Source organism: Rhinolophus sinicus, linkage group LG09 (assembly GCF_036562045.2).
Source record: "Rhinolophus sinicus isolate RSC01 linkage group LG09, ASM3656204v1, whole genome shotgun sequence".
Taxonomy (NCBI): domain Eukaryota; kingdom Metazoa; phylum Chordata; class Mammalia; order Chiroptera; family Rhinolophidae; genus Rhinolophus; species Rhinolophus sinicus.
In genome coordinates, this window is record NC_133758.1 from 67,493,193 (window position 1) to 67,516,351 (window position 23,159).

A 23,159-nucleotide genomic window follows, 5' to 3' on the forward strand; every position below is an offset into this window, starting at 1 on the left:
AGGCTAAAATAACAAACACACAGCCAAGGGTTCCAACTGCTCTCCTGTGACGCTTCTTAAGAGTGACATCTAGGGGCAAGTGCCTTGTAAGGCTGCTCACCAGTCTGTCTGCTCTGTCCAGACAGGCGTGGGAAGGTGCTCTGTGGCTGCCCTGACTTCTCGGCTTTACCTGACACACACTTGCTCAGTGTCTACTGTGTGCAAAGAACACCTTCCAAATGCTTGTCTATACAAGGCCAAAGGGTCCATGCGCCCTGAAAACTATCCTATACTGAATGTGCAGGTACGCACCGCAAGGCCTATTCTCGTTGCATGGACTGCTGCTCTCACTGGGGAAAACAGGGAATGTTTGTCAGTAAGGAACTCATCACAAAAATGTGACTATGCCTTGTATGACACATATTTGTATTATTTAATAAAATATTAGATTTCATAATTAGGTTTACTTCCTCTTCTGATATATAGATATTTAACCTGCACCCTGAAGGCTTATTGACGTCCATGGGATTGTAGTTTGTCAATCTGTGCTATTACTACTTCGTAAACTCATAGAACACAGTGTATTATGGAGAAGGAAGAAAGCCAAGGGGGTAGTTCGTCTCATGTACCTCCTACCGATGCAGGCATTGCCCCTCCACCTTTCATTCCTTCACTCCCAGTACCTCCTGAGTGCTTGTCTCAGGCCCCACGCGAGGGATGCAGGCCAGACACTGCCCTGTTGCACAGAGCTTACTCCGGGAAGGGAGAGACAAACAGACTAGTACAAATAGTTACATGCTGTGACAGATGCTGTGAAGGCAGCATGCAGGGGGCTGTGGCGAAGAATAACGCCAGGGTCCTGGTGCATTTAAGTGGGGACCTAACGGGCACTGAAGGACGTTCCAGGGAGAGGGGCTGGGCGGTGGCACAGCTGGAATGGGGCAGATATGAGGATGGCCACTGTGACCTGAGTGAGAGAATGTCGGGAGAGTGCCATGGGGGGCTGGGGTGGGGGGGTGGGGAACAAGGCTCCACGGCACAGGGCCTGTAAGGCAAGATCGGATACTTAGATTTTAGTACAGATGACATGACGAGATGCCACTGAACAGTGTCAAGTAAGGGAGTAACACTGTATCTGTTTATTAAATTCACTTTTGAACCAAGCTCTGATTAATTTACAATCTTCTAAAAGACCAGATACTTCACAGAATGAAAAAACAAAAAATGAAAAACACGAAAATGTTGACTGTTATTTTTGGAAGAAGGGATAATGGATTTTTTAGAGCTTCCTGATATTTTGCTGGCTTTTTTTTTTTTTTTTTTTTAAAGAAGCACTTACTACTTTTAAAATTAGGGGTAAACCCCACATTCTTATATAAAAATAAATAGGAAGTCAAATTTAATTTGCTAGTGATATAAGTGTATTTGTATGTAATATGTGTTCTATAACTGTTCAGTGAAATTTAAAACAAAGTGGTTCTAAAATAAATCACCAGTGGGCAAAACACTGTTTTTCTTTTTTTATCTCTTCAGGAAGGGGGAGATTTTTCTAAGGAAAATTGGTTTATCAAAATTGTCCTAATTGAAATATATCTGTTTGGCAGCCTGTGTGCCAGATGCTGCTCCAGAAGCTAACGGACATTCTTGGGTACAAATGGCAGGCCTTGGTTTTGTGTCTCTGTCTGATTATATTTTGCTCCTCAACTCTCCCTATTCTAGAAATAATTTATGAATATGACCCTGGGCTAAACTAGCTACCCTGGAAAGAAAGAGGTAAAATAAAGGACTGCTTCAGTTCCCCTAACTTCCATCCTCCGGCCACTCCCTGATTTTTAAGTCTTTTCTGGAGAATGCTCCTCTCATCCTGAACAAAAACTGGGTCAGCATTTTCCACCCTTCCTAACAGTTATTCAAATATGCTGCATGCATTAATTAATCATATCAATTCAAAACTAGCGATTCACGGGAAACGAGGACACCTTTAATTCAAAATGTAAATATATACAACATTTCCCTGCTTACCTAAAAATGGCAGCTTTATTATACAAGATCCGGAGGTGCTGTTTAGAGAGTTTAGAGATGTGTTCCCTGAGCTTGAAGAAGTTCATCTCGAAAAGGGAACACAGAACTAAGAAACAGAAAAATCCTCTTGAAGACTTAGTAGGATGTAAAAAAGTATTGTTATAGGGTCTGAGTTAAATGATGAAAAAAACTTGCTGCTCATCTTTGTCAAGCTGGAAAATTTAGAAATTCCGCATATGTATAACTGTACATATGTATGTGTAAGTGTTTGGCTTTTTTCCTGTTGTGAGTGAGGGTGGGGACAGTGCAGAGAGGATAAGCAGACAAGGGGGCAGGCATATCTCGGACCCCACTTGCTCTTTCACCAGGACAATGTCACTTTTCCATGTTTTCCATGTTACACTTGTGCTGGAGATGTCATTTCAGAATGGACTTCTCAACTTAAAAGTTTTCCAAGTGAGTCGTGATGCATATAACAAAGGGCTCTACAGTCTATTGAGTTTCTGCTGTGGTCTGGGCACTGGGCTAAGCATTCTACATATTTAATTTAAATGATCCCTAAAAAAACACATGAAGTAGATCTTAGTATTCCCACTTTACAGATGAGGAGACTGAGGTTCTGAAAGGATAAATAATTTGTATCACATACACAGCAATTAAGTAGCAGGGCCAGGATTCAAACTCAAGTTTGTCTGCTCCAGAGCCCATCCTTCCTTCCAACCACAATGCCATGCTGGATCTGTTTAACGCTCAAAGTGCATATATGCACAGGCACTTAAATAGTATGCAATACTCCAAAATGTAGGTCTCTCCATATGAGTACAATAAAATTTATAAAGGTGTGTTTTTAGTGGTGCACACTGCCCAGATGTCACTTTAGTGAAAGAGGTTTTAATGGCTTAAGAAACCAGCTTTGGTCACAAAGGAAGGAGAAATACTCCCAGACTGAGAGGACAGCTTGTGCAAAGTCTCCCTGCAAAAATTTCTTGCTTTGGGTGGAAGCTGCCGGAGGGGAGGCAACCTCTGCTTGGCCTCCCCACACCCCAAATCTTTTCACTAAAGAATGTTCTGAAATTTAAAACAACAACAAAGAACACTAGGCAAAGAAAGGCAAAGTATTCCTGAGATTTTAGGGTGACACGGCACTCTGGGTCTTTGGGAATGATGTCAGCAGCAGGACAGATGGGCCATCATTCTGGGGAAAACCACCAGCACAAAGGAGGGGAACATACACACAGACACCAGGAGAGCCTATTAGTGAGGCCAAATGCCTTGTGTCTCAGATTCCTTAAATGACACTATTGCTGTTTGTTCACAGCTAGTCAGATAAGCCCCACCTCCAGGAGAGGAGAACTGATCGTTTTCCCTCCTTTAAATGGTGAAATTCTTCCAGGTGCTGTGTGTGTGTGTGTGTGTGTGTGTGTGTGTGTGTGTGTGTGTGTGTGTGTGTGTGTAACAATTGTTCTCTTCCAGGAAGTTGTCAAAACATATGATTTTTAACTTTAAAGGAAAACAGGACTGAAATGTGTCAAATCCCTGGAAATAGTCTGAAACCCAGTTGAGTTTACACAGAAAAATACACACTAAAAATGTTAAGACCATCTGGCCACAGAGATCTCAGTTTCTCTGACAACATTCCTGGAACTGTGGGAGGTTGTCCTGTAATCACCAAAGCGAAAATCAGCCAGGAGAATAAACAAGGTTTCAAAACAATACAGTCTAGTTCCTGTTCCACTGAACTTCAGAAACCGTATCACCTCCTCAGGGTAACACGGACTCACGAAGAGATTCAGGTAAAAGACTTGTTCCTGAAATGCTGAGTGCAAATCAAGCCCTGTTTAAAAGGCACTAAAGGAGGGGGCTAGTTAAAGGGAACCTAAGGCAAATGGACTTACAAAGTAATCACTTGTTGCCTCTATTGATGTGTTTTGTGTTTGTCTAGCTATAAAACTGTATATCACAGTAGTAATGACAACTTCTCAGAGTTACGTTCATTCACAGTTATTAAATTTGCAAGTGTAAACATTTTACTCATTGGGTATTTGAAATACTTGATAGCCCACAGTGGATGTAGACCAGGAAGGAATGAAAAGGAAGATAGAATGTGAAGGCTCCCAGGGAGCTGGGCAGACGCATGGAGGAGCGTCACAGGTCAGCAGTACAAGGCGCAGCTCTTTGAAGGACCTGTAGTCAAGCTGACAAGAGTTCAAATGAGAGAAGGGACTATCTTTTGCAAAAATGAAACAAGCACACAGTGCTCTAACAAGAATTCCTATGTTAGTAATTGAATAACTACACACCTGTACCAAAAATCAAGAGAAGTTCACAATTATTTAAGAGTCCTGAAAACAGATGTAAACTTTAGATCTTCTAGGCAACGTCTTAGATAGATAAATACTCAGAGGCTACACCTGCTTGCCAGGCACTCTTTCTTAAAGCTCCCTGTTCTGTGCCACTGTCATCCTGATGTTCTAGATTTGCCAGGCCCACCGATTGTGGCAGACATTTACTTGCTGTTTGGTTTTTAGTGGAAGGATTTCTGAGAAGCCTCATTTTGCACTTGGGGAAGGAATGGAGGAGATGGGGAGGAGGTGGGGTGGTCACGCCAGACGGGGGTGGGCAGAGGTGAGAAGAACCTCAAAGTGGAGGAGAGGTGGGGGCAGCTGTGAGCTGCAGGTACCATCTGGCTACTGTTCACAAAAGGTGATCAAGAGGGAGGCCAATTACCTGAAATTTCTGGAAGTGCAGGCTCATCTTCTTTCCAGAAGTTCCCATCACAAACAGGAAGTCTGGGGTTAGCACAAATGGCACTCTCTCTTTATTAATGCCCAGGAAACTTTTGTAATTCCCAAGAATGTGCCCAAAGTCAATATGAAATAGATTTCCTTAAAAGAAGAAAATGTCTGACATCATTACACTGACGTAAGTGCGCGTAACAATACTCTTGTTTGTTTATTTCTTGAAACATTTTTTTAAGTTGCCTGAAAATGAGCTATCTTGGGCGAGAGAGCTATTTTTACACTGTTTTATCAGCTTGTGTTATTTTTCGTCTTAGCAGGTGTGTGTAGTAGTAGCCACAAAGCACTCTTTGAACCAAGTATGTATTTTTATCCTTCCGGTGTTCTTTAAATGACAGCCAAATGCCATTACAAAAATTCTCATCTCAGAATTATTCAAAGAAATATAAATCAAAACTCTCTGGCTAATATGTCATCATTATGCCCAAGAGTCTTATGCCCTTTGTGTAACTCAGGATTGACTGATGTTTCACTCTGTTTGGGGGAGGGTCATTCACCTTTTACTTTTGAGTAGCATGATAAAAATCAATCATTTTGAATCTCCTTTGGGTCGATTTCTACCACTGTCACCATTACCACCACAATTACCATAATCTCTTCTCATTTGTATAGCCCTTTATCACATGTATGATCTTTAAGTGCATTGTCTCTTTTGATTCTCATGGAGAGTAAGTGATTTTTTCCAATATGGTACTTTTTCCAAACTCTACTCTTACATTGGTCCAATTTTTTGGGGAAAAATTCATGGCATGATAGCCAATACTGATCACTGTGACCAGTGAGGTGAGGTAGGTAAGGAAGGGACAGCATTTCAGATTTAAGGATATCTACGAGTTCTTTTGGTTACTTCTCTGCAACATCTGATACAGGTGATCACGCCCACCTTCACTACCTTCTAAGGTATGACCCTATGGTAGCTTTCCAGCTACTCTGACTTTTCCTTTTTAAGTCTCATTTCCTGCATCTTCTACCATTATTCACTCCTGGGTGATCTTGGGTGATCACAACTTCTGTGTCCCTACACAGACACACACACACAATAATAATGACCTCTAGATATGTACTGCAACCTTGGACTCCATTTAAAAATTACTCTATGCTGGGAGGAGGAATGGGGAGTTAGTGTTCAATGGGTACAGGGTATCAGTTGGGGAGCATGACAAAGTTCTGGAGATGGATGGTGGTGATGGTTGCAAAGCAATGTGAACATACTTAGTGCCACTAAACTATACACTTATAATTCGTTAAAATGGTAAATTTTATGTTATGCATATTTACCACAATAAAAAAGAAATGACAATAGATAAACTCACCTGTCTCTGTGATCATAATGTTGTCATTGTGCCGGTCGCCTATTCCAAGAACAAAGGTTGCCACACAGTAGCCGGCACAGGAATACACAAATCTCTCCACTGCTGCCTGAAACTAATTAAAATGCATCTGAGTATTAGTTGTGTTCTAACTACAAATTGCAGCATGAATCTATTACAAATGACTTTCAAAAAGACAGTATTCTGGGAACCATTTTCAGAGAGCAAGTGAGTTGTGCCTGATTTCATTAACGTTCTATCTATGAAGTGTCAACTTCTTATTGCTCTACTTACTGTAGGTTTTAGGTGAAGATTCAAGGAATCACAAAAGCACAAGCAGGAAACAACAGTTAAAGGGCAATAGTAATTTAGTCAAAGGGTTCACTTCCTCTCCATGCATCACTTGCCAACAGTTATCCAGAAGCCATGATAATTTCTCCGTGATTGGTGAACATTTGTTTTGCTTGTGACCACTTAAAGGACACATGGGGTCACGAATCCACATATATAACAGATTAATAATTGCTACTAATTACATTTCCTCCCCCAAAGGCTGCTAATCATGCAAACAAGAAGTGCTAATCCTGTGCTGCAGAACTTTAAATGACAGCTAGACAGCCTACCACACAGCTTGTGAAGGATTCAGCATATGTACTTCCGAGGAATGGTGAAACCGACAGTTTCAGCATCCATAATTTACCATTCAGATCAGAGTGCAGTGGTTAAGTTAGAAATTAGTTTATGGGGTATGTGGTATTTCCCAGGTAGGAAACAATTTATATATCGTAACTAATTGTTTTTTGGCTGAACAACAAAAATAGACCATTATAGAAAGTGCTAACAAATTATTCCACAGAACTGAATTTTATGCAAAGCATGCCTGATAATCAAAGGAGAAGCAAATTCTCATGGAGTTCTGAACCGAGCGCCTGCCTCTGTTTTACACAGATATGTGAAAGCCCCCACGGTGGGCTGCATGAGTAAAGGGGTTTCACCAAAAGCCGCACGCAGGAGCTCACCTTTTCTTCAATAGGGCATTTTTCTCTGAGCCAGTGATTCAGGACTTCGTCTTTAAATGCGCCTGTGTTGCCCACTGTGCTTTGCTGAATTTTGGCAATAGTTGTGGCATCTTTCACGATCTCGATCATTCCTACAGGGGGAGGCACACAGTTTGATGCAGACTGGGGCCTAGGGCCTGACCCAGGGGAAGGATGGCTATGTCTTTGCTGAGGGGAGGGCAGAAAGCTATTTTCCAGGTTCATGTTGTTGGTTTTCTTAGGAGCAAAAGAAACAAAAGGAGGAGGATATGGAAATTGTGTGGGACACGCTTTCAATATCCCTGATGAAAAGAGGAAAAGGTTGGTTTCGAAAGGTAATAACGAAGAGCTTTTTTACATACTGAGTATATCCTTCCTTACTTGGCAACCTGTGCCTTTTCCTTTTTTAAATTACAGGGTCAAATGTAAATGGCTTTGTACTCTTCTCAAATCGGAAACTTGAATAAAAATATGTTTGACTGAAATTAAAATGTTAAATGTTTGTAAAAGCACCTAAGAGTAGAATATGCAATAGCTATGATAATATGAATTCTGGGATATTAAAATAAGTGACAGATCTTTCTATTTTTAAATGTTATTTGCGAGGGAAAAGTTTAATGTGCAATGAAAAGAGTTCAAATTTAGAGGTGGAAAAGTAAAGAGGAGGGAACAAGTTCTTACTAACATCATTTCCATGTATAGTCTCAAGGATTTGAATCATGCATTCATGTATCTTCAACATATCCATATTAAATTGAGAGTCACATTCACCAGTCTTGGAACACGTTCTTCCTTTTTATATGGATTATGAATTTAAGGTTTTAGTTACTAAATGCCTACACTGAAGGAATTATGATCCTTTAAAACTAGCTGAGTGGTACATCCATCTCCTGAGGTAACCACATACCTATTTTGTCACCAGTTGAAATGCAACCATATGGCAAGAGGCACAGATCCAAAGATTCAGTCTCCCAAATAGACTCCATGATTCGTAGGATCTGGGCATCAAAACACAAAAATATTTCCATTATAAATGTATATATTTCTTCTCCTTTAAAAAAACAATTGTCTTAGCTGGCAAGACAAAATAAAGAAGGAAACATAAAATACATAATTAACAATTATACTTTTATTTATCACCCTGGTACGCTAAAGATTCCCTTCCTTGGGAGGCTGTTAATTTTGGTCCCTGAGATGTACCTGGGGGAAAAAAATAAATGGACTTCTTTTGAGGGCTTTGGCCGTGTTTCATTTATTCAAATGTTCCACTCTAGTTATGTATATTGTACGACAATAAAAAACAAGTTCCACTCTAACACTTCTATACGTTTTTATCCATAAGGCACTCTTGGGCTACACCCAAGACAACAGTAACGATGATGACAGCTAACATTTACTGAATGCTGATTTATTTATTTAAAAAATTTTTTAATTAAAATTTATTGGGGTGACGATGATTAGTAAAATTACATAGGTTTCAAGTGTAGAACATCTATACGGAAGATGCTCAAAAAACGTACATACATTTTAAGAAGGGAAAATACTATTAAAATTATAATAATATATACCGATAACAAAAGATGAATACAAGTTGTGTGTATACATTTTTTTGGCACCCCCAGTGTATCACATTGTGTGTTTACCACCCAGAGTCAGTTCTTCCAGCACCATATATTTGACCCCATTTACTCTCTTCTACCACGCCTGAATGCTGTCTTATGTCGATCCTTTGCATTAACCCTATAGTGTGGATATGATGATTATTTCCATTCTGCAGATGAAGAGACTAAGGCCTAGAGAGCTTCAATAACTTGTCCATATCTGCCAAGCAAAGTGCCTTACTAACAAAACAAAGTACATAAAGGTCAAGTGCAAACTTTCCCTCAAAATGAGAGGAAAAGCGTGATGTTTTGTGTTTTTGAAGTGCCCATCTTCGAAAAATTCAAAAGAATCTGTAGATTTATTGGAAATTTAATAAACTTTCAAAGGTTTGAAGGACTTATTTTTCTCTTTTTATAAAATACTATTTCCAGGACAATACACATACCATTCTTGAAAAGACAGCAAAGGGTATTATTGTTTCCGTGTTAAAAATAAGTAAAAACAGAAACATAGAGGGAATTGAAAACATAACCAGTTTTTAAGTACTCTACATTTAAATCATTGTGGTTTGCCTATTTTAAACAAGGCATATTAAATATTAGAAATTATGTTACCTCCACAATGTTGAACAACTAGAATATAGAGAATATTACTTATGGATTTATGAAGCTAAAGTTCATCCAGAAATGTTAGAAAATATAAAATTGATTAACACTGATACCTTCACCATTCACCTGGTCTAGTAATCTGTTCGCTCTTATTACTTAACTGCGTGATATCTCCAATCACCCATCTATTCATCTTCTCTCTCCTTCCTATCAAATCATTCACTTGAGTTTGAGTATATGTGGGTGTGTATCAAAGGTGATCTATCTAAGGAGAGAGCACCTGTGGGTGTGTAGCTATGTGTATGAATATGAATGAAGTAGATGCTAGGGGGTAAATATGTTTATATTCCATGTTACCATACCAGGAATGGGATGCATTAAAAAGAGGCTAGGTGAGGGAAGTATATGTGGCTGTTTGGGAATGCTGGACATGCATCTTCTCAGGAATGGACAGAACTGTGATGCTCACTAGATTGTGTGGCTAATGGCCCACGACCATATGTCCCCCATGAAAACTCTCTCTTATGTAATCTTTGATCACTGTTCAGCTGATACAAGATAGGAGAATGGGAATAGGGTAATTAGAAGGCATTTTTTAGCTCTAATATAGAAGTATTTTTTCAGGTAATTAAAAAACAATTCCTAAGAGTAGCATACCTGTAAAATAAGCATGTCTTGGCGCAGATCATCACCATGTTTAAAGATAATTCCAATTGTTTCATTTGATAGAGCTGTAGGGTCAGCACATTTAAACTCAAGCCACAGGGGCTTTTTCTTGGAGGCCATCACTTTACACTTTTCAACCTGTAAGGAAACAGTCAAGTGTTTTCTATACACAATAAATACACATTGTGGGGACATACATCCTCTTGCAAAGTATCACTATAAACAACCAGGACGAAGTCCTAGTTGGAAAATGATTTTCAGTGATTTGGGTAAAAAATACAGAAAATGTTCTCACAAAACCTGAAAATACTAGTGAGAGCAATTGAGAACATTTAAACCAGTTGTTCTCAAAGTGTGTTCCAAGGAACCCTAAGAGTCTGTAAAGGTGCCTAAGAGGTATGGCAGATCCTATCCTCTGCATGCTCCACTCCCATGGGACTCTGGTACTCCCCCGTCTCTTTAATATAGCTTTGTATTAAAGTTGGCCTCCTTCTAAGATTTAACTTGGAAAAAAGAATTCTACTGCTACTACAGTATCGAAACACTATTATTGTAAAATCAGAAGCAATAGACCAAATATAAGATGAAATTTAACAGCAATAAATGGAAATCTAACACTCAGGTACACCTGCACTCTCCAAAAAGAACCCACACATCTAAATAAATTCAAGGAAATTTGGGGAAAATGTGGCTTAGCATTCACTCACTTAAAAAAAAAACAACAAAAAAAAAAACTTAGGAGTTTTAGCCAAAAGTGAATTCACCATGGATCAAAAATGTGATGTGGTCTTTTTAAAAACCAAACACAATTTGAAGCTGTACTAATATATTATTATTCCTGTCAATCTCTTAAGTGCATAAGGACAGTGGATAGTGTGTACTTTGGCTATAGGGCCAGTTTACTGCTAATTGGATATACATTGGTACATCAGTTTTCGAACATAATCCGTTCTGGAAGCCTGTTCGAGTTCTGAAATGTTCAAAAACTGAGGCACGGTTTCCCCATAGAAAGCAATGCAAAATGGATTAATCCATTCCAGACCTTGAAAATCAACCCCTAAAACTGCAAATTTAGCATGAATTTTACTATCTAATGATACTATAGATTCATAAAATTTACAGTGTTCGTAAACCAAAATGTTCTTCAGCTGAGATGTTCGAAAAACGAGGTACCACTGTAAAATTAAACGTGAAGGGAGGTATTTCCCCTTCTATCCAGGGGAATCATCTTCAAAAAGTGAGGTGGAATAAAGAGTTTTACAGACAAACAAAATATGACAGAATTTCTTGCCAGAAGACCTGCACTATAATAATATTAAATGCTGAAGGAAAATTATGCCAGATGGAAACATGGCATACAAAGTAATGAGGAGTACCAATAATGGTAAACTGGGGGGTCAATATAAAGAAAGTTTAATCTATTAAATCTGTTAAATGTATTTTTAACTGTTTAAAGCAAAAAGAATAACAACATATTAGGTTTATAATATACTATGCAGAAATTAAAAGCATAACAAAAATAGTATAAGTGGTGGAGCAGGTTAATGGAAGTATACTGCTGTAAGATTCTTATGCACACATGAAATGGTTTATTATTTGAATGTAATCAAGAGCATGTGGTATTGATGTAAGAATAGATATTTAGATCAATGGAATGGAATAGAGAATCGAAACACATGCGTAGACCCCCAAAGGTATATATGGTTAGTTGATATTTGACAGAAATAGTGCCAACATATTTAAACAGGACAACGACAGTCTTTTCAACAAGTGGTGCTAGAAAAATGGATATTCAGATTAAAAAAAAAAAAAAATGAAACCTGATCTTTACCTCACACCATACACAAAAACTAATTCAAAATGGATCAAAGACTTAAATATAAGCGTTAAAACTATAAAACTTCAAGGAAAAATATTTATTACATTGAATGAGGCAGTATTTCTCAACTTGGGCACTGTTGACATTTTGGGCTGAATCATTTTTTGTTGTGGGATATAACAAAGTATCCTGTGCATTGTAGGATATTTAACAGCATGCCTGGCCTTGACTCACTAGATGCTAGTAGCATTCTCCAAGTTGTAAGAATTTAAAATGTCTCCAGACATTGCCAAATGTCCCTTGGGGGTGTGTATGTATGTGGGAGGGGGTGGTCACCTGGGTTGAAAATTACTGGTTTAAACAAATATTTCTTAGGACAAAAAATGCATGAGCCATAAAAGAAAAAGTAATAAATTGGACTTAATCAAAATTAAAACCTTCTGCTCTTTGAAATACACTACTAAGAAAATGAAAAGGCAAGCCACAGACTGGGAGAAAATAAGATAAAGATTTGTATAGATAAAGGATTTGTATTCAGAATATATAAATTACTCATAAATAAAAATAAGAAGGAAACACATTGAAAAACAACAGATGAGAACAGAAACATCTCAAGAGAAGATGGAAAACAGGCACATGAGAAGATGTTCAACATCATTAGAGAAATGCAAATAAAAACAACAATGAAATACCACTTCATAGCCATTTCAATGGCTAACATTAGAGACTGATGATAACAAGTGTTGGCTAGGATGTGGAAAAACTGGAACTTGCATACACTGCTGGTGGGAATGTAAAAAGGTACAGTCACTTTGGGAAAACAATTTACTCAGAAAGGCGAATGAAAAACAAACTGTGGCATAGCCATACTCAGTCATCAAAAGGAATAGATTGATACATACAGCAATATGGATGGACCTTAAAAGCATTATGCTAAGTAAGTGAATCCAGATACAGAAACTATATACTGTTTGACTCCACTTCATGAAATTCTAAAAAAGGCAAAATTACATGATAGAAAGCAGATCTGTTGTCTGTAATGGGGCACAGAAGGAGGAAAGTACTAACTATAAAGGGCTATGGAAGAACTTTTTCTATAACATTTCTATGGAAATGTTCTATATCTTGATTGTAGTGATAGTTATATTGTATACATTTGTCAAAACTCATTGAACTGTACACTTAAAATGGACAAATTTTATTATATGGACATGTTCCACATAAACCTGATTTAGAATAAAATGGGTGGGAGACTGCCTGGTGTTGAAATTTCTAGCAGCGGGTGTTTAGAGAAGGGTTTGACAGGTATCTTGAAGACATAAAGACCATGGGGAGACAGCAACGTGATACCTACCACTAGCGTTCCTGCTTTCAGTCCAGGGTCATATGGAACTCTAAAGCTCTCGGGGAGGTTCGAATTCTGTAGGTTTTCAAGTTTTTGCTTAAGTTGTAAAACAACTGTAATTGTCAAAAGCACATAAGAATTATGTGAGTTCAAGAAGTTACCAATATTACCTAGAACATTTCCTGAGGCCACCTCTGTTCACAAAATTCTATACATTTGGGCTGATGTGGAGTAGGAGAAAGGTATGCTTCGGTCTTAGAGGACCTAACCATCTGAGGTGGCAAGATAAGCGAGGCCTATTGTCAGCAAAACAACCTTATACATGCGTACTATAACAGGAGATAGAAATGGGGAATAGATACGCGATACCAAGACAATCAGGTAGAGAAGGATGTTTTAAGGGTAATGCTAAGGAATCGATAATGCTAAGGAACTGAATTTCTTTCCACCAACATGTGAAACTTCAAACTGCCATGTGATTTGGGGAACAGACCATATTAAATGGATTTTGATTAGGGTTCTGTAAATTATTTTCAAAAGAGGAAGTTAGGCTCTGTGGAGAGGATATGACAGCCTCAAAATTCTAAAGGCAAATACATAAATTAAAAATTACCCCCTGGAACTGACTCTGGGTGGTGAGTACACACTGTGATATATAGATGATGTATTATAGAATTGTACACCTGAAACCTATGTCATTTTACTAACCATTGTCACCTCAATAAATTTAATTAAAAAAAATTATTCCCTGGATAACAGATAGACTAGAGGCCAGTACAAATGTTCCCCTTTCTTATGTAGAATAAGAATAAAAATGAGTAAGATTATTATTACCATTATTTTTTTGGAAAGAGCATTATTGGTGTATTGGAAAAGAATCAAAGGGAAAAAGTAGAAATTTGAAATATTCAGAAGTTTAAAATACTGGCTGTGTATCTTAGTGAGTGTGTCTTACGAGCTACAGTGCTGGGTTTAGGTATACAAACATGAATAAGAGATAATCCCTAGATTCAAGACTCATATAGTTTACCAGACCGGAAAGATGACTATAATTTAATGCAGCATCAACCAAAACCTATGGAAATACAGAGAAAGAGTGACTAATTTTCCTAGGGCAGGGACAGGATTTCTTAGGGATAAAAAGATAATATTGGAAATGACTTTAAGAGGAGGGGATATATATTTTTTATATGAAGCACTCTGAGATATATCTGTATATATATTCATACATAATATATATGGAGATAAATATATCTCAAAGATTTTAAATAGCTTTAAAATTCATTAATTTAAAAGACTGAAATTTGAAAAGTATATGTATATATTGAAAAATAGGGAGAAAATGTATATATTTGAAAACTAATCTTTTTGTGTGTACACAATTGTTTCTAAAAAATACATCTTATGTCTGCATAATGCTTTATAAATTTTTCAGAGTTTAATATCTATCATAAGCTCATCATTAAACATATATAATTAAAAAAAATATATTAATTCGTGAAGAAAGGGCTTTAATTTGCTTGCTCCATGAAGGCAGACGATTAAATAATTTACTCTTCGCTTCCTTTAGGAGGGTACAAATTACATTCCAGAAGGAAAGAGAATCGCAGGGACAATGGCATTTGAAGATGAAATCATTTGGAAGGAGAACCAAGGAAATAAAGCTACAATACCTTGGGAACTGACGTCATACTTTTCAGCAGAGAGTGATTTAATATCAATGGTGACTTTTTGTAACATCTCAATTACTCGGACTTGTTGGGTAAAGTCGTGAAGCATGGCCGTGCCACAGCCCCTCAGGTAGGCTTCCAGGATCACAGCGAACCTCTGCTGGTAGTGCCTGGACTGGGCTATCTCACTTCTCAAAAACCAAAACAAGAAGTGACCGATTCTTTTGTTCTGAGGGTGAGAACGACAAGGTTGAAATTATTATGACTAAGGCTCTAGATCTATCAGCTAATTCTCAATAACTTTTAAAATGTCATGCTATTATCAAACCGGAAATACTTACTCTTAAACCGCGCTTCAGCAGAAATCTGGCCAGGGCACTGTCATGGTAAGGTTCAAATTTCACAGCCTAAAGGAAGAACACATCAGCATTTGTAGGACTGCAGTCTGTGTTGGTTAATCAGGGAAAAGCAAATGGAGAAAAACTGGTGCTCTGTCTCAGTGTGTTTTTATGGAGAGGGTATTAAGAATCTTCCCAGTCACTTAAGTTCAATCCTTTCTTTTCAAGGACACTTTGGACCACTTGCTTAAGGACCGAGAGTAGAAGTGAACCACTTGCTTAAGGACCGAGAGTAGAAGCCAGACGCTTGACTCACAGTCATGTGCTTTTAATAACTTCAAAGGCAAAGACGGGAAGGAGGGCTTTTGCTCCCATTAAAGGCTCACTTGATTTACTGGAAGGATAGAAGGGAAAGATGGAGGCGGCTGTAACACATTTATAGAAGTGGACAGTAAGGGAGGCTGTTGGCAAGAACACCAACAGAGCAGACAGAGCACATGCAAGGAGAATAATATTTGTTAGATGTGAAGATCCTAAAAATCCTATTGCTTCTCTTCTCTTAAGATGTCTGGCATCTCACTGGCAAGTCACTGGGCTGCCTCGCGGGTTCTTTACTGCAAGTAAACAGCAGGCCTGGATCAGTCAGTCGATACAGAGCAATTACTACTCCGTGTCACACAGCAGTCTATACAGAGCTTTTTGTCTGAAAATCTCTCATTTCATATGCTTCCTCAGGTTTTGTAGTGCTTAGTTTTCATATCACTTGGTTAATATAGAGATATCGACTTAGATGACAGCTCTATGGCGTAGAAAAAGAATCAATAAAATGTGAAAAATAATTAAATCCTGGTGGGTGCGTGATATTTGGTATATCATTCTCTGTACTTTTCTGTGTCTGCAATAGTCCATAATTTTAAAGGCAGCCAGACTAACAACTATTGTTTGATTATTATAGATACATATTTAAAGATTATAGGGCAGATGTCCTATATAAGTACAAAGAGAGGCTTAAATATCTCAGAGTATTTTCTTTATAAATAGACATAGTCTATTAGTTTTTCAGAAGGAACAGGAGAAATTCCCATGCTACTTTATGTTTTCGGGCCTGGGGGCTTTTGGTATGATTTACAATTCTTACTCTGGCTTTCCAGTTTGGAAATGATCAACACTGTCCTGATAATATTTCAATTATCCCCATACTTTCAAAGATGCTTTCCATGGGTGTGGTCAAATAAGATCTCAATTCTGAGAATGTGGTTATTTCCCCACCAGTACTTCCTTCGGAGTGTTTTAATATTCTAACCTGAATGTGAGTCTTTTTGACCTTCTTTGTGTTTCACTTCTGTAAAGACAAGCAGATCTCAGCAAGGAGACCATTTTCATCAGGAATGAGTCATTTGGCCATCTGAAGATGTCTCGAATAGTTTTACAAATGACTACTCTTTTTCAAATTTACGACCACAGATTTAATGCAAATATTACTTACTGACCTCTTTCATTGAAGCCCTTCCAAAAACTCTACTCATTTTCCAGTTCTTCAAAGTTTACTTGTGAAAATGATAATGTAAAATAATTCATGGTGGTCTTGAGACTTGGAACAGATCTCATGCAAATTTGTTTTATTTGTAATGGAGAGCTAGAAAGCTGAAGATACTTGGATTATTCTAAAGTTTTCATTAGTGTTATGCCAATACCTGCACTCAGGGGCAGAGAAAAATATTGGATATATTTGACAGATGAAGGCAAAGGTCAAATGTAATGATTCAAGTATCTGCCTAATGGGAAGGTGAAAATTCAGAGTTACAGATGAGGGCATCCAAAATGCTCATCAGAAAACTCCGGGGCCTTCCTGTCAATACAGACAATGATTAAACAGCTTAGTATCTAACACTTAACCTCGCTAATCATAATGATCTCAGGTCAAATATCACCTACTCAGAACTGTCCCTAGCTTCTTCAATCTAAATTAAGTGTCCCAGGACTCCTATTTTCTCATAGTACTCTGTAGTTTCTTCCCAAAGCATTCATCACAATTTGTCACTAAATATCTGCTTGTATGTGTATCATTTAATGTCAGTCTTCTCCATGTACCACAAGTTACACGAGGGCAGAGACAGGCCCTGTTTTGATCACTGCTCCATATCCAGCATCCAGAACAGAACTCCTTGAATTAATGAGCAGTCTGCTCTTTAAAACAGCATCTCTATTCTAATTCCTTAACTTCCTCTTCCTTGTCAAGCAGCACCATCTAATTTGAGATTGGCAGAATGGCCCCTCTTTAACTTCCTAAGAAAACCTTAGGCAAAGGACTTAGCCTCTCTTGACCCCCAGGGAAAGGCATGAGAACAGGAGTGGAAACACAGTACTGAACCTGTCTAAAGAGAGGCTTTCAAGGTCCCATCCAGATCTGAGTTGTTTTTCATGGAGTGTGATAAACATGGTCAGACCTTTTCTCCCTACGACACACAATCCTGATACTGGATTGATGCAGGGTATCGGGAGGCAGCGAAAAGTGCAGGGCCTGGAGTCAGACCTTCTGGGTTTGAGCTCCGGTCTTTCAAAGTACATTACTTAGCCTCTCTGTGCCTCAGTTTCTTTTAAATAAAATCAAAACATTAACTTGATCTCCATCATAGTTATTGGGACAGTTAAATGGGATAATGCACGAAAAGCATGTAAATCACTTGGAGCTTTGGCACAGGGAGCATTCCTTAAGTTGAATCTATCATTAATAGAGTAAATGAGAACTAAGTATTCCCACAGGGCCAGTTCTCCTAAAAAGTGGAAATACTAACATCTTCAAAATGCTTGTCAGCAAACCCTCAAGGATCATAAAAAAGCAAATGGAACAGTTTACTACTTTTTGAGGTGGCCTCATCAGATCTGCTTTGACTAATCATGATGTTCTGGACAAAGGGCATTTGATGACAACTGAATGGGGTGCCTGTGCACATGCAAATAAATTCCTCAGAAAAGTGCTCTGTTGATAACACAGGCATCCCCTACCTGCACCAGCTGTAGCAGGTAATGCAGAACGTCATCGTCCTCCAAACTCTCCAGTTTCTGAACTGCAATGGCTCTTACATTTTCATCAGAAAAATTGCAGTCCAGGAGTTGCATGGTTAGCCCAACATCCAAAGCACTTTGATCCCAGACCTCCCTTTTGGCTAACAGTTGGTATGTCTTGGCCACAATTTCTTGCTTTCCCCATTTCACTGAGCTAAATAGCTTAGGATATGCTTTTGGATGCTTAAGGCTTTCATATCTGAAATGCCAGAGCAATTCTTTGTCTTCTGCTGTGAGAGGATTAAGTGGATCAGTGGCTATGATTGCCTCCAGTTGCTTCCGAAGCTGGTTGGGCATTTCGGCTCGAACCCGGTCCCCTTCCGGGTCAGGGGTGGGCCGATGCTTAGGCAAGGCTATTGGGTGACAGTAATTGTCCAGAAGAATGGAGATGGACATTGAGTTCTCCTTGTCGGGGTTGGTTGCAGACGTGAGCTTGTCTGCACTGAAGCTCCCTTGGTCTTCTCCTTTTCCGGATATCTGCCACATGTGGAGCACATATTCCCCGTGACGCAGGAGGAACCGGTGGTCTATCAGCAGCAGGTTCACGTAGTAGAGAAGCTGAGCTTTGCCTTTGGACTCAGAACTGGGAGTCTCTGCGGAGGCCTTGCCAGACAGCGCTGGAGTTTTGCCACAGTAGATCTGGAGGTTCAGTAGCGCCCCTTTCGGTAAGTCTCTGATTTTGATGCTGAACTCAAGCCACACATTCCAGAGCACCTCCTCTGTGAAGGGCTTGGGGCTGGTTCTCCTTTGGCAAAGGACTTGCTGCCCGTGCTGGATGTTTGCCTCCACAAAAACCGTGAGGTCAGCGTTCCGGGGCAGGACAGGGATATCAATGCCTCTGATTTTGACCCTGAACTTCCGGTCACAGTCCCACAAGGACACGGTGAACACGCTCTCATGGTCCTTCCCGTGGATGGTCAGCTGCTCATGGTAGCCGGTGACTCCTGTACAGTCATCCACCAGTGGCCACTCTTCTTTCCTTACCTCGTCCTGGGCTGGGTCCGGAGGTGTGTCAAGCACCAGGTGAATCTCTTCCCCATTCTTGAGGCAATGCCTCACCCACTGGAAGTTTTTGATGGGCGTTTCGCCCACCAGATACTCATCCCGGCCACAGACGCGCAGCACAAAGTCCTGTTCGTTTTGGCTTTCGGGGATATCCATCAGAGACTTCTTCTTGGCCATCTTGGTGAAGAAGCTCTGGAGGATGGTGCCTGGGGTGTCATCAGCCAAGACCTTGATGGTCTGGCTGGTGGTGCTGCGGTGAATGATGATGAAGATGCAGTTGTTGGTAATCTTCTTCAACAAGTACTCCGGGAGGGGCTTGGACGTCACCCAGGGGTGCATGGCATAGAGCCTGGGGTCGCGACCCGCCACCTCAGCCATGCGCGGGGTGACCAGGCGGCGGCGTGTGAACTCGAGCTCGTCGTCGTGCACGTTGCTGACGTCAGTGACGTCGTAGCCGATGAGGGCGGTGAGCTGCCGCTGGAAGGCCAGCGTGTCCTCGGAGGGCGAGTGCCGCTGCACCACGTGGATCTGGCCCGGGCTCCTGTGCAGCACCTTCCAGTAGCGCAGGCAGTCCAGGGTCTGCACCACCTGGTACTTGTCGTAGATCTCGTACCACTGGCCCTTCTTCTGGTAGAGCAGCAGGAAGTGGTCTGGGCCCAGCCGGTGGTAGAAGTCGGCCGCCACGCTGGTCTCCAGCGCGCGCAGCCATACCTGCGCCTTCATCTGCTCCACGTTGCCGTGGCTGGCCACGTGCAGCAGCGCCGTTTCCGGGGTCTTGCTGGTGCGCTGGCTGGTGGGCAGCACGAACTCAATGGGGACGAGCTCCATGGAGGACAGGCTGGCCGCGGAGCCGCGCGGCTTCATCCTCCGGCGTCTTCGGCGATTGTCCTCTCTCAGAACCACGGGCTGCTCATCGTTGTCCAGCTCCATGCCCGGCGTGACCTGGGAGCGGAGAAACAGAGGGCTCTGTCACGGGGAAGGCACTTTTCGGTTGCATTTTTCTGTGAGATGGCAGAAGGCGTAGACTAATGACGGTGATGTGCGCATGAGGATTCAGGGGCTTGGGTTGGGGCCCATGAATCCTGACCCTGCCGCTTAGTGTCTGGTGACTTGAGGTAGTTAAATGACCTCTGAGCCTATTTCCCACCTGTCAAATGGAGTACTAACTCAGAAGATGGAGGTGAGAATGAAAAGGTATATAAGGGTGATGGGTATATGGGGTTTAGTAATCATTCTCTCTACTTTTGCAATGTTTGAAAATTTAATTTTTATAAAGGAGATATATAAAGCACTCATCTAGCACAGTGTTTGACATATTATAATGGCTCAAAGTCTGACATATTATAACGGGTCAAAGTCTGCCATATTATAACGGTTCAAAGTCTGACATATTATAATGGCTCAAAGTCAAAGTGGTCATTGTTCTTAAGCATACTGAAATGCATGGACGAGTAAAATAATCTAGTTAAAGGATGCAGTTCCAGTTTGCAAGGTGCACTGTAAGATGCTAAAACACCCACTTTGAACACAAGCCTTTGACTTATTTCCTCTTTGTTTAGTCTCACACTTCTCCTTGGAACCTAGACACCTTACCCAACCTCACTTCACATACTCTATTTTCAAACTGTCGTGTTCAGGTAACTGTGGCCTAGTGCACTTCCTGCCATTCTTTTTTCTTTTCGTTTTTTTCTTTCTGGTTTAGGAAAGGTAGTCATTTCATTGATAAAAATCAGAAATATCAGAATTGGTAAAGTTGCAACCAAGAACGTTTGCAGATATTTAATATTTTGAATTATGAAATGTGTAAACATTCTGGCTGTCATTGCTATATTAGGGCAGTGTCTTAAGGGAGTCACCCAAGGCTGCACTCTCCTAACAGGAGCATTCAGGTAATTTTAACGTTGTCCCATTTCATCCCATCTTTCTCTGCGTTAGACAGATGAGAGGAAGGATTTCTGGGTTCCAGTGACCTGCTGTTTGGATCCCAATCAATTATTTAACTTCTTTTTTGCTCTAATATTTTCATCTTTATAACGAGAATTCACAAGTTTCTTCTCAACAACTTATCCACTCTTTCCACAAATATTTAATAAGTACCTACCCTGCACAAAGCATTTAAGTATAAATGTGACATACTGTAGTAAGAAACACTTCAAATAATGACTAAAGTGCTAAAAATATTAAAATTGAAATATAAATAAGATTTTAATTTTAATATTTAGTATCACTACATTATAAATAAGAATAAACTATTGACACAAAAATTAATGTTTCAGAAAATATCATTTACTTTCATAAGGGATTAATGTTAGTGAGACTCATAACTATTTATTTCCTTAAGAAATAGTGGAGCATTTGCTACATACCAAAAAGAAAAGCTTGATTAAAAGATAAGAAAGACAATTTTCATTAGATTCAAACTTCTGTTCAAATCTTGGCTTAAAATTACTTTTAAACACAATATTCCCTCTTGTAAAATATTACGAAGTTCTACTTAGTAAATACATGAAACCAGCTGTCCCATACAACTGTCTCTTGCAGTTTAAAACATTCACTATTTGGTCTGTCACTACATTACAGAATAACTAACAGAGGAGAACTGTAAGATATATTAATATTGACACTATCTTGAAATAAAACAGGTCTGAATTTAGGCAACATACAAGTGAATACACAGCAATAACTTTGCCTCAGTGATCTCAAACAATCTTATAAGATACAAGATGCAGAAGCAAACAGGCGGACTAAATACTCACTGCTTTCCGTCATGGTTGAGGCAATGAAGCGTTCTCTTATGAGATGTTAGAAACTCCGTTAAGTACAATAATGGCTAAGCATGCACTTGTAAGAATGCAAAGCCTGCTGACACAGGCTCCTGTGCCCTCCTCCCTCTTCCTCCCAAACAAAAACAAAAAGAGACTGATGCACCTGCAAAGCTATTGCCGGAACCTTGTGGATATCCACACATGTAGTTTGGACTAGGCGATGGAACAGAGACATTCAGTGGTAGTATCATCTCAAGAACAGACAACAGTTCCAGATAAAAAATATGCTAGCTAAGAAGGAAGTGTCACTATTCCAAGTCAGACCCAACAAAGGGCAAAAAATAGAAAGGACAAAAAATACCTGATAAAGCAGTGGAGATGATGATACTGAAGGATCATTTGTTTAATTTTTGAAAACAAAACAAATTCAAACCTACCCAGTGTGCCTCTAAACTCTTCCGCTTTTCTGGGTCCCCCTTCGTATCCAGATGCAGAGGAAGTGTTGCACTTACCAGGAAGGAAGTTTTAACCAAGTCGATTATATATGTGTGATTGCTCATTTGAAAAGTGTCAGAAATGCATTTCCTGTTAATAGCACAGAGAGTGAGGCATGAAAGTGAGCAATGTTTACCATATATGTTTTAAACTCTTTAAACTAGTTTTTAAAAACAATTGTGAGAGACTGAAATGAATTAAAATTACATAGATCCAAACAAAAACTACAAATTCATGAGACATAAACACATGAAATATTTTCTAGGTAGTTTTAAATAGAAGAAAAGTCTTAACAGTCACAATATTAGAGAAACAGCCTGATAGGAAGCCAAACTAAACACATTAGTCCTGCAAAGCCCATTCAGTTAATTTTTCCTCACAGTAATTCAAATGATCGCTTGTTTATATGCTGTAACTGAGGGATGGGGAAGAGAAACCTAGTGATCTAGGGGCCTGAGTTACCAAGCTGAACATTTGTAAAGACAAGGCCTGGGAGCTTACTTCCTTAGTTTGGTGAGATAGTTCCCTATGTTTTCATAGCATTCAGGGTCCAAAATATCACTGGCTCAAACTGAAAGTACTGTGTGTGTGTGTGTGTGTAGGGGGTGGGGGTGGGGGGGGAGAGAGAGAGAGA

At 39.6% G+C, this 23,159-nt stretch overlaps 1 protein-coding gene across 4 annotated transcripts in view; it reads right to left on the bottom strand.

Moving 5' to 3' along the window:
- PIK3CG (phosphatidylinositol-4,5-bisphosphate 3-kinase catalytic subunit gamma) overlaps window positions 1-22,570 on the bottom strand; it is a 34,545-nt gene extending 11,975 nt beyond the window's left edge. The window contains exons 1-10 of one of the 4 annotated variants that reach the window (XM_019745392.2): window positions 22,022-22,056; window positions 18,201-20,207; window positions 15,198-15,263; window positions 14,860-15,085; window positions 13,196-13,299; window positions 10,014-10,160; window positions 8,054-8,144; window positions 7,129-7,259; window positions 6,113-6,224; window positions 4,729-4,886 (exon numbers count right to left, since the gene is read on the bottom strand). In XM_019745392.2, the coding sequence (XP_019600951.2) occupies window positions 4,729-4,886; window positions 6,113-6,224; window positions 7,129-7,259; window positions 8,054-8,144; window positions 10,014-10,160; window positions 13,196-13,299; window positions 14,860-15,085; window positions 15,198-15,263; window positions 18,201-20,195 (3,030 nt within the window). In that variant the 5' untranslated portion in view covers window positions 20,196-20,207; window positions 22,022-22,056. The other 3 variants (XM_019745391.2, XM_019745393.2, XM_019745390.2) reach the window with 3 other exon arrangements.
- Window positions 22,571-23,159: the final 589 nt, after the last annotated feature.